General features: G+C 45.4%; 1 protein-coding gene across 2 annotated transcripts in view; it reads right to left on the bottom strand.

The window, feature by feature from the left end:
- Nucleotides 1-2,543: 2,543 nt before the first annotated feature.
- CCDC82 (coiled-coil domain containing 82) overlaps nt 2,544-12,660 on the bottom strand; it is a 47,565-nt gene continuing 37,448 nt past the window's right edge. The window contains exon 8 of one of the 2 annotated variants that reach the window (XM_073582948.1): nt 2,544-6,238. In XM_073582948.1, the coding sequence (XP_073439049.1) occupies nt 6,161-6,238 (78 nt within the window). In that variant the 3' untranslated portion in view covers nt 2,544-6,160. Of the gene's footprint in view, nt 6,239-6,285; nt 7,691-12,660 lie in introns of those variants that run through there. The other variant, XM_073582950.1, reaches the window with a different exon arrangement.

The raw sequence follows: 12,660 nt of genomic DNA, 5'->3' as shown, positions 1-12,660 counted from the left end.
GCTTTGCTGGTGTGAGTACAGCCTTGTCCCCTGCTGGGACCTGTGCTGGACTCTGTTTCATATGTCACAGCTCATGTCAGTCTTTTCCGTATCTCTAATCCCCTATAATATCAGTATATTTGTTTTGCATCCAATTCACACCAGAGTTCTGATTTAGTGGGGGAGAGGTCGTGTGGCCTCAGTATTTTTGAATATCAGACGTGTTGCATTTTTCTTAGGGTTTTTTACGTGATTGCAGACAGTATACTTTCCTGTCCTGTTCTATCGAGACAGTTTGGGCCCCATCATTTGCTTACTCTATTTTCTGCCTGTGTTTTGTGCCTCATCTTGTCTCACCGGCAATATATGTTGGGGGCTATCTATTCCTTTGGGGTTCTACTCCGGGGCAGTTCAGCTTTCTCATTTCTCTCTTTAGGCTTAGTTAATTCTTTGGCTGTGCCGAGGCGTCTAGGGCATCATAGGTACGTCCCATGGCTAATTCTAGTTGTATCGTCAGTTTAGGGGTCTGCAATCCGCTAGCTACCATCCTCTCTGGTTATCTAGCCTATTCCCTGCTATCCTCCTCAGTTACCTAATCATAACATAGTGCTCTTCACCTATTCCTCTGTAACAGGGGCACTTAGCATAGTCAAATGTGTTTCTGTGACATTAGGCATTGAAAGTTTACTCAACAAATCTCCGCCTCTGTCCTCCCTCTGTGACTCTTCTAAGTATAAGTATTTTTTTAAAAAATCCCTCTCTTTGAGATTAAGTTTCAATATATTTTCTTCCCTTTCTACCTCTTGCCAAATTTGCTAGTAGCCTCCCCGCTTTATCCCTAAATCTTCTCAACTCAATGCCCATCTGTGTCTTCCTAAACATTTCTCTTATCTCCGCCCATTTGTCAAAACTTTTTTGCTTTTCTAGTTTTTGCTGTTGGAAGGCTACATATTTTTCCCTTAGTTTATTGCTAAACTCTTCATACTTGATGGTCATTTTTTTTCTTTAATATATGCAAATACGTTATTAATTTCCCCCTCAAAACTGCCTTTCATGCCTCCCAATACGTTTGCGCCTTTAAATTATCTGAAGAATTGTGAAACAAGTATTCTTCCAACCATTGTTACAATACCTCCATAAATTGTTGGTCTCTAAGAAGAAAGGCCGGGGACCTCCATATATAATCTGTTCCTTTTTTATATTGCTCTAATAAATTTAGTAATATTGGTTCTTGGTCTGAAATCACCATTTCCTCTATTTTTGCCTCTTTACTCTTTACGTCAATCCAATAATTCTGTACTCACGAATCAATTCTGGACTAAGTTTGATGTGGGTGAGAGAAGTGTGTGAATTCTTGTTCATTAGGCGATTCCATTCTCCACACATCTGATGTGCCCGTGTCATCTATTAATTCTGCTAGAAGAGTTTTGGATTTCTGCATCTCACGTGTTGTGCCTCCTGCCGGGATTTTACTGCCGCCGTAAAGATCCATCAGCTGGTGAGAAATTTCTCACTTCTCTCCACTTCGTTTCTTGTGGTTTCGGCTCAGTTATTACTACTGTCGGGGGGGGGGGGGGGGGGGGTGTGTGGAGCGCTCTTCTCTCACTCCTCTGCAGCAAGCACAGGAACCGGAAGTCGATATGGTTGTTTTTTAATTTAGCCTTTTTTTTTTTACAGGAGACCATGGCTTCAATGGAATGGGCGTTCGGTGAGTATAACTGTGTTCGTTATTTTTAAATAAAGCAAGTGTTTTTTTTATTTCAAATAAAGGACTATATTCTGACTGTGTGCTTATTTACAATATGACTATAGGATTAGTAATGGATAGGTGTCTTATAGATGCCTCTCCATTACTAAGCCAGGGGTTTGATGCCACCTGACAATACAAAGGTGACATCAACCCCACAAATATGAACCCCACTTTCCACTGCCACAGGGTATGTGGGAAAAGCCGGGCAAAGTGCCAGAATTTGCTCATCTAATAGATAAATACTCCGATAAGCTACCGCCTGCTCTCGCTGTTATTAGCAGCAGCAGGCGTAGGCTAATTGCAGTAGTAGTCCCATCAGCTGACGCCTGTGATCGGAGATAAACATTGACAGCGAGGGAGCTGCAGCTCTCTGATCAGCGGTAATAATCTTACTGCCGATCAAAGGCAGTGTTTGCCACGCTGTCATGCACATGTGTGCATCGCAAACATTGGATGTTCAGACCCCCCATTCAAGTGAATGAGATCCGGGTACTGTTCTGGTACCCGAACCAAAAACTTTATTTTTAACTGTTCGGCCAAAGCCAACCATCCAGGGGTTCGCCCATCACTACTAAACACTTATTAGAAGGCTGCAGCATACTGTAGTTTGTTTCTCTTAATCTGTTCCGCTCACTTTCTCACTTCCATAGAATTCAATAGCTGTGATCTGATCTCTCAGTAATATGGCAGTTCAACCTGCTTTAACCAAAACTAATTTCTAGCTCTTTTTCAGAATAAATGCAAAGATCAAGAGATAATGGGAGAGAAAGAAGAGGTTCATAATTGGAGAAAGAAACAGATAACGTTCATAAGATATATTACAAAGTTTCTTTTATTAGTGTGTACAATGGATTTATGCAAAGTTTGTTGATATAACAGGAGCAGGAGTGTTCTTTCACACCTTTAAAAGATAACAGACAAGAGTGCATTGATGGAGAAAGAAAAAAAAAAATCATAGGAAAATAATGGAATGGAAGATTATGCAATGGCACGTTGTACACAGCATAAAAAAACCCACATTGTACATACTAGATTTTATTTAAACTAATAGATTATATCACTGCAGACTACACACGTACCTTAAGAAAAAAATCATCTATTATTAAAATAAGGCTTTTGTATTAAATGTAATGTATTTTTCGGTTTCTAAGCCCCCCCCATCACCATCCTGGTGTACAAGACCCCGTCATCACCATCCTGGTATACAATGCCCCCACCCCATCCTGTTATACATGTCCCCCATCACGCTGCACACATAAAAACAAACCGTTCTACTTACCTTCCCTCTGCTTCCTCGTAGCGTCCTGTTCTGATGCCAGCAGCTGATTTCATCTTGTAAGCAGTGCATGGCAGTGATGTCACGTGCTGCTTATAAACCGAGGACAGCTGACGGAATACTCACTGCTCCCCACGCCCGGGACTATAGGATAGGAGAGCAGTGAATATTCATTCACTTTAATAGTGGGTACACGTGATCACCCTGTCGCTGCTGGAAGGCGGGTGTGGCTAACACTGTGCCCGCTTTTAAAGAGGATGGATATTCACTGCTCCACACGTTCATAGTCAAGCCCACCTATCGGCGCTGGCTTAAGCGCATAGAGGGGGAAGGGACGATGGGAGTGGGGAACAGTGAATATTCATTTTCTTTTAACAGCGGATACAGGGGTTAGCCACAGCCGCTGGTTCCCGACACCTGCTCATCCACCGCTGCCGCTCCCAATCCACAGCAACATCAGGTCCATCTGGACTATAAGACGCACTCCCATTTTCTTCGAAAATTTTGGAGGATAAAGTGAGTCTTATAGTCTTAATAATACGGTACTTTTTTATTGCCAATGGTTTATTATTATTCATATCACAATCTGTATTAAAAATAAAAAAAGCTTCAATTTTCACTATGGCCACTGAGGCTTTTTTAGATGCTAACTTCCTGTTTCAGGGAAAAAAAACACATGTACACTAGGAGCAATAAAGAGACTCTGGCTCTATCGATTCTTTTGAAACAACTAATGAGCTCATTGTGATAGGAGGGGGAGGAGGTGAGCTGTGAATTGTGGATCCTGTGTTACTAGCTGTCTACAGAGGAGTTACCTGTCATTCTCATCCTGCCTCTGCTGATAATGAGACTGTTGAAAACTCTTCTTGAAAGAACAGAAAGGATAATGATAATTTTATTCCTATAGCCCCAACATATTCAGTAGCACTTTACAATTCAGAGGGTACATTTACAAACAATATCAGACATTACAAAGTAATACATAATTCAACAATTAACAAGAGGAGTGAGAGCCCTGCTCGCAAGTTTACGATCTACAAGGGGGATATTAAAGGTATAAAGTGCTTGTCGTGTACGGTCCAGCCATGATTATAATAAATTAGGGGATTCACATAAGCTACATGAACGGGTCACCAGCCAGTATCTGTATGTATCCAGATGCAAAGTGCTACTGAATGAATGGAGGGCGTGGGGAACAAATGATATAAGGGTCCAGACTCTAAGTAAGATTTAGGAAGGGAGAACAGAGATAAATTAGATTTGAGAGGTGATGTGATGGGCTTCTCTTAAGAGAGGTGTTTTTATGGCACACTTGAAAGTGTGGATGCTGGGATTTAAACAGATTGCCTGGGGTAATAAATTCCAGAGAACTGGTCCAGCATGAGAGAAGTCCTGGAGACAGGTGCGTGAGGCTCGGATTATGGAGAATGTCAGTCTTGGATCATTAGCAGAAAGGAAAGCACAGGTAGTGTGGTAGACAGGGATGAGATGTAGGGTGGTGAAAAGCTTTGTGTGTGAGAGTGATAAGTTTGCTAATTATGCAAATTGTCTCTTCAGAGAGGAAGAGGACTAGAACTCTAGTGCCACCTATTGGAGGTAGCAATCCTAAAAGTCAATGTTGACCCTTTAACGAGCCTAGTTACATGACTTAGGATAAAAGCCAAGCCAGAATCTCCATTTGCAGACACTGTTTCGGGGTACTGCCCCTCATCAGTGCAAAGTGGGAGATCTGGTTTGGCTGTGAGAGAGGCGTCTGACCGATATCCAAGAAGTATCATTTCTCCTTGCGGAGAATGACATGCTAAGCATGTCGAGGTGAGGAAACTTAAAGCCGCAATGCTCCTCCAATAGGTGGCACTAGAGTTCTAGTCCTCTCCCTCTCTGAAGAGACAATTTGCATAATTAGCATATTTCCCAGAGGAGCATTGCAGCTTTAAGTCTCCTCACCTCGACATGCTTAGCATGTCATTCTCCGCAAGGAGAAATGATACTTCTTGGATAGTGATAAGTTTATATTATACTCTATAGCGGATGGGTAACCAGTGCAAAAACTGGCACAGCGTGGAGACATTGGTGTAGTGATTGGACAGAAATATGATCCTGGCTGAGGATGGATTGGAGAGAATTTAATAATTGGGAAACTAATTAAAATACAGTTTCAGTAGTCCAGATGAGAATGAATCACGGTAACAGTAAGAGTTTTGTAGGATGAAAAGGTCAGATTCTGGAGATGTTATTGAGGTTAAGGTGACATGGGCGAGCGAGTGACCAGATATGGGGCGTGAAGGAAAGATCTGAATCAACCTCAAGACAGCGAGTACGTTGCTTGGGACTTATGGTGGAGCCACCCACAGAAATGACAATTTTGGGTTAAGTTGGTTCATAGAGGAATGAAACACATGGAGTTCAGCTTTAGAAAGATTTGGTTTGAAATAGAGGGAGGACAATCCCTGGTATTGAGAATAATCGGGTGTCATCAGCATAACGATGGTACTGAAAGCCAAATCTACTAATGGCTTGTCCAACATGGGTTTATGAGGTCATTTATGAGTCTAAAAAAGTCCCAGTAGCGGGTGTGAAAATTACTAATTTTTTTTTAATAAAGATGGTGATATATATATAAAAAAAAAAGAAAGTTGACAAAGTTTTTATTAAAAATGCATGTAATGCAAAAAAAACCCAATAAGTCACTCTCTGATAATAGCTTCCTTTTAACATCAGTAATATTACAAATTATAACGTATAATACTTTAAGATACAAGTTCAAGTTAAAAAAAATAAAAATAAAGTGCATTTATTTTTTTATCCTAGAAACAGCACCACTTTAGTCCACTGGTTGGATATGGTATTACAACTAATTTACTCGAGTGTGGATAAGCTGGATCACCATATACGCCCGAGGTAAGGAGTGGCGCTGTTTCTTGGAGCAAAAGCAGACTCATGGTCCCTTTAAAAAAAAAGCATTTGAAGGGTAAAATATTTCTGCGCAGGAAAGTAACTGCTTGTCAGGAAGGAAACGTTTCTTCATTAAAACAATTAATCCTATGAAACGAAAATCATCCGCAGACACAAAATACACAAGTGTTCACGGACCATATCCAGAACAGCTGGAGCAGGCACGAATTACATATTTACAGGACTTTCAGACTTCTAATTTAACTTAATAGCCAGTCTTTATTTTCCTCCTGGAAATAATCTGCTTCATTCAAGTAACTTTCAAGATATGAAACTTCCTGGAAGAAAATATAAAGAAATGTGATGAGCAGAAATTGGAAAGATCACAGCAAAAAAATAAAAAGCTTGATTTCCAGTAAAGTAAAACTATAAAATATAGATCTGGAAAATACACATTTAAAGACATTTTATAATTTAACCCCCTCCTGTCATGGACAATTTTCCTTTTTTCCCTCCTTCCTCCTGACATTTTTATTGATACCATTTTGATACCACTCTTGTAGAAATTTCTGCCACAAAAAAGGTCAATCATATTGATTTTTCTTTTCCAGTCTTGTTACCTCTGATAATTTTGGCAAAACCAGGCATGCTATTTTTTCGTTCATCTGTACAAACAATTATATGCAGGTACAAACAAGATGGGAATGTCCAGCCATCATACCGCTCAGGATGGAGATGGGTTTTGTGTCCCAGAGATGAAAGTGCTTTGGTCCGACATGTACATATCAACCCAAGGACGAAAGCAAAAGATCTTGTGAAGATGATTGCGGAAGATGGTAAGATTGTTTCAATATCCACAGTGAAACGAGTACTGTATCAGCATGGTCTGAAAAGCCACTCTGTCAGGAAGAAGCCATTACTCCAGAAGAAAATAAAAATAAAAAAGCCAGATTAATGGTTGCAAATGCACACAGGAACAAAGACCTTAATTTTTGGAGACATGTCCTGTGATCTCATGAAACTAAAATTGAACTTTTTGGGCATAATGACCATCGTTACGTTTGGAGGAAAAAGGGAGAAGCTTGGAAACCTAAGAAAACCATTCCAACTGTGACGCACAGGGGTGGCAGCATCATGTTGTGGGGTTGTTTTGCTGCAGGAGTGACTGGTGCATTTCACAAAATAGGTGGCATCAAGAGAAAAGAAGATTATGTGGCAATACTGAAGCAACATCTCAAGACATCAGCCATGAAGTTAAAGCTTGGGCGGTGATGGAGTCTTCCAATTGGACAATGACCCGAAGCATACTGCCAAAATGGTAAAAAAGTGACTTAAGGATAACAAAGTCAATGTTTTGGAGTGGCCGTCACAAAGCCCAGATCTCAATCCTATTGAAAATGTATGGGCAAAGCTGAAAAGGCTGATGCGAGCAAGGCGACCTACAAACCAGGATCAGTTACACCAGTTTTGTCAGGAGGAATGGGCCCAAATTCAGACCAACTATAGTGAGAAGCTTGTGGAAGGAGATCCTAAACGTGTGACCCAAGTCATTCAGTTTAAGGGCAATGGTACCAAATACTAATGAAATGTATGGAAACTTTTGACTTTGCAGTAATAATAAAAATGCCTTAAAACATTCTCTCTCTATCTCATTATTCTGGCATTTGGCAAATATTAATAATTATGGTAATCCTAATTTACATAAAACTGGAAAATAGGTATTAGACCTACCGGTAATGATGTTTCCAGGAGTCCATCCTGACAGCACCATGGAGCACGTCCTCCTCCTCCTTACAGGGACAGGAAAAGCACACGAGAGGTTAAAAGGTTCCGTCCCACCCCATTTCCCTCAGTGATTTAACAAGTACCACAGCGTGGATAATGCACGTAAAATTTTAATGATACAATCATATTACAATATATGACATAACGTAACATAACCTAACATAAACAGGGAGGGAACTACCCGTGCTATCAGGACAGACTTCTGGAAACATCATTACTGGTAGGTCTAATACCTATTTTCCAGGACGTCCCCCTGACAGCACCATGGAGAGTACCAAAGCACCTCCCTAGGGTGGGACTACCGCCTGGAGAACCTTTCTCCCAAATGCGGTTTGCTGACTAGCCAGCACATCAAACTTGCTGCTGTACAGATTTGATCAATCGAGGCTCCCGCCCGTTCGGCCCATGAGGCCGATACTGCCCTTGTAGAGTGGGCCCTTAATCTATCTGGCGGGTTTGTGCCTTCAGCCTGGTAGGCGTCAGAGATTACTGAGGTAATCCATCTGGCGATGGTTGCCTTAGAGGCTTTTTTCCCCTTATTTTTACCCCCAAAGAGGACAAATAGATTTGGGTCAATACGCCAACTGTTGGTGGCCTCTAAATAGTCAATAACCGCACGTCTCACGTCCAGTGAACGAAGACGCTGCTCCTTCTCATTACGGGGATTGTCATAGAAGGATGGTAACACTATCTCCTGGTTTATATTTTGACAAGAGGCTACTTTTGGGATAAAAGCCGGATCTAATCTCAAGATTATACGGTCTTCTCTGATCTGGAGATATGGGTCTCTAGAGGACAGGGCCTGGATTTCCCCTATTCTCTTGGCCGTGGTAATGGCTACAAGGAAGGCCGTTCTGTGAGTGAGAGTTGAGATGGTCATTTCCTCACTGGGGACGTAGGGATCCCTACATAGGAATCTGAGTACCAGGCCAAGGTCCCAAGGCGGGGTGAGCTGCCTAATCGTGGGGCGAAGACACTGCGTGGCTTTTACGAATCTTGCAACCCAGGGAGAGAGGCTAACGGGTAATCAAAATAGGAGCTTAAGGCCGAAATCTGGACTTTTAAAGGCTGGGCTTAAGACCTTTATTAAACCCTGACTGTAAGAAGTTTAAGATACTAGGGAGGTCAGGGGTACCCCCCACGAGGTCGGACCTGCCACCGTCCAGACAGAATCTCTTCCAAATCTTCCGGTATATTGCGGACGTAACCGGCTTCCTGCTGGCCTGTAGGGTAGATATGACCTGATCTGATAAGCCCTTTGCCTTCAGGATGTTCCTTTCAGGATCCAAGCCGAGAGGTGAAGCCTTGCTAGATTCGGGTGGTGGATCGGGCCCTGGTGGATGAGGTCTTTCTTCAGAGGTAGTTCAACCGGACTTCCCACTGCCATAGCTCCTAGTAGGGGAAACCAGCTTCTCCTTGGCCAGTATGGAACCACCATTATCACCTTTGCGCGGTTCTCGCGGATCTTCCTTAGTACCGCCGGTATAAGCGCTAGTGGTGGGAACGCGTAAGAGAGGGGTTCTTCCCAGGTCTGGCTCAGGGCGTCTACGCCCTCTGGGTGGTCTGCCGGGGTTCAGGGAATAAAATCTGGAGACCTTTGCGTTTCTTTGATTTGCAAACAGATCTATACTGGGGGTCCCCCAACGCTGACACAGTTGATGAAAAATCTCTTCGTCCAGTTCCCACTCTGTCGAGTAGACCTGTTGTCTACTTAGGTAGTCTGCTACCGCATACTGGGACCCCTCTAGGTGGACTGCTGTTACAGAGAGGACTGTTCTTTCAGCCCAGGAGAATATTCTTCCTGCTAGAGCCTGGAGTGGTTGGTGCCTCGGCCCTCCTTGGTGCTTCAGGAATGACACTCCTTTTATGTTGTCGGATAATACTCGGACGTGTTGATTCTTCAGGATCGGTCGGTTCTGCCGCAGAGCTTCCCACACCGCGTAGAGCTACCTGTAGTTGGAGGATTTGTTCCCGATTTCTGCCGGCCATCTCCCCTGGAAGATCTTCCCTTTTACGTGGGCTCCCCATCCCCACGTACTGGCGTCTGTGTTGAGTACCACGTATGGAGAGGTTGTCCATAATATGCCCACCTGGAGATTCCTGGCCTGTGTCCACCACCGAAGTGATTCCTTCACTAGTCCTGACAGCCTTATGGGTCTGTCGAGTGAAGACCGACTTCTGTCCCATACTGCGAGGATCTACTTTTGTAACAGTCTCGAGTGGAACTGTGCCCATCTGACACATGGAATGCAAGCCTTCATTAAAACCAGAACCTCCATTGCCGCTCTTATGGAGGAGCGGTGCTTTAAGAGGTCCCTGGCTCTGTCCTGAATAGTCTTCTGCTTGCGTCTTGGTAGCAGGGATATCCTGTCTTGTGGTTCTAAGAGAACCCCAAGGAAGACCTTCCTGCACTCTGGTCTGAGGTCTGACTTCTGCCAGTTGATCACCCAGTTGAGGAACTCCATTAGAGTAGTTGCTCGGTCCCTGTCTCGGACGAGCGCTTCTTCGGATCCTGCCACCAGGAGGAAGTCGTCTAAGTTCGGTATGATGACGATACCTTGACTTCTCAGGAAGGCCACTACCTCCACTACCAGCTTTGTGAAGATTCGGGGGGCCAAAGCCAGCCCGAATGGAAGGCATTGGAACTGGAAGTGGAAGGTCCGGGTTGGTAATCTGACTGCAAATCTTAGTAGGTTTTGGGATGAGGGATGGATAGGGACCTGATAGTACGCACTCTTCAGGTCGAGGGTGCACATGACAGCGTCCCTGTCTATTAGCTGTATTGCAGACCGAATAGATTCCATCTGGAACCTCTTGTACCTGACACAGGTATTCAGAGGCTTTAAATTTATAATAGTCCGGGCTTCGCCAGATGGCTTTGCAATGGAGAACAGGGAGGAGTAGTGTCCCTTTCACTTTCCTGACAGAGGAACCGGTACTATAACCTTTGACCTGATCATGTCTTGTATATCTGCCCACATTGTGGAGTCCGCCAGGACTACAGTGGGGGCAGTATATTTGTCGGGGGGAGGTGAGTAGAGCTCTATACTGTAGCCCTCCGTGATGGTTCTGAGGACCCACCGAATGTGGGTGACTCGGGACCAATTTGTTGCGAAGCGGCGAAGTCTTCCCCCAATACCTATGGCGTCATTGCCTCCTAGACCTGGAGGTTGACGAAAAAAGGGAGCTTTTGTTTCTCCCACCCTGGTCATGGGGGCTTCTGTATGAGCCTCTATTGGACCTGACCTGGGCCCTAGAGTCGGTCTGTCTCCTATAGAAGGGGCCTCTTCGAAAACGCTGGGGTCGCTTAGGTTTTTCTTCCGGGAAACCTTGATTTTTGTCGGACACTAGCTCTAAGATATTATCCAGGGTTGGTCCGAATACTCTTAAGCCTGAGAAAGGAATGGAGCAGAGCTTCGCTTCTCCTGACCAAGATTTAAGCCAGACTGCTCTCCAGGCCGCATTAGAAAGGGAGCTGTTTCTGGCTGCAAATCTCACAGATTCGGCCGACGTATCTGATAGGAACGCCTTGGCCGACTTCATGAGGGGAAGGGAAGCTAAAATCTCGGACCTAGGAGTCTTGTTGGTAAGGTGTTCCTCCAACTGCCCCATCCAAAAAAACATAGATCTGGCCACCGAGGTGGCTGCTATGTTAGCCCTGATAAGGGCCGCCGACGTCTCCCAAGTTCTTTTTAACAGAACGTCCTCCTTTCTGTCCATCGGGTCCCGGAGACTTGATGAATCCTCGAACGGGATGGCGGTCTTTTTGGTGACCATGGCTACAGGAACGTCGATCTAAGGGACTTCCTCCCATGATCATGTTCCTCAGGATCGAAAGGCAGTCGACCTTTAAAGTCACGGGATAGTACAAGTCGGCGTTCCGCCTCCTTCCACTCCTCGCGGACCATTGTCTTGATGTATTCACTTACAGGGAGCACTATCTGCGTTCGAGACACGAGTCCCCCAAACATCAGGTCCTGTCTAGATTGCGGCTGAGGAACTTCCTCAATCTGCATGGTGTTCCTCACCGCCTGGACCAATTCGTCCGTGTCCTCTAGTCTGAACAGGTATTTCCTGCCCTGATCCTGCTTATCCGCGGGGATCTCTCCTTCTTCCTCTGGATCCGAGTCCCGGAAGTCTGACCCCTCATCGGAGCTTGGATTGGATAACTCTGCCTCCCACCTTGGACACTTTCGGCTTGGCCCTGGACTGGGGGACTGCCGCTGTGCAAAGCTGACTCTGGAGGCCTGAACTTCCTCCCGTATCAGAGATCTCATCTCGGATAGGAGGGACGGCTGCTCATCTCCTATCACCCGTGACGTGCAGGGCCCACAGAGGGTTTTGGGTGTCTGGCAGCTTTACCTTGCATACTGGGCATCTGACCGACTTAGATGTGGCCTTGGTCGAGTCTTTAGCCACTGTCGGGGGGGCTGCTGGGGTTCCCTTATCCTATGACAAAGGATAGGGTAGTCAGGCCCTTGTCCTGGGCTGCGGAGGATGGTATGGGGAGGGTAATTTTTCGCCAGTCACACTTACCCCTCCATTCGCCGGTTCGGTATCCATCCTGTTGTCCGCGCTTCCAGAGAGACTTAGGGCTCATGGAGCGCGTGCCAAGACTCAAAACCGGCGCGTGACATCACCGGAAGTGACACATATCCTTCCACGGTAGGCCGGGAGTCGCTCCAGCCACTTCCGCCTACCCCGACGCTAGCCCCGCCTCTTCCTGAGGTCGGCGCGGGGGACCGGCCCTCGCCACTATGGCGGTCACGACTGGAGCCGAGAGCCTCCCACCGGGAGGAGCGACTCCCTCCAGGAGCATCGTCCCGCTCCTGGCCTTTGGGGCAGAGGGGACTCCCCACGGGAGAGTTTCGGCCCTGGGCGTCTTCACAGGGGGAAGGACTGGACTGGCCACTCGATCCCCCTGGCCCCGCTAAGCACTGCTGCGCTTCTTCTCGCATGTCCCTCCATGCAGGGA

The sequence above is a fragment of the Dendrobates tinctorius genome, unplaced genomic scaffold (assembly GCF_039654945.1).
Source record: "Dendrobates tinctorius isolate UK_male_01 unplaced genomic scaffold, ASM3965494v1 ptg000075l, whole genome shotgun sequence".
NCBI lineage: Eukaryota > Metazoa > Chordata > Amphibia > Anura > Dendrobatidae > Dendrobates > Dendrobates tinctorius.
Note: the sequence above shows the minus strand (reverse complement) of the source record. Positions and strands in the feature narration are given on the sequence as shown.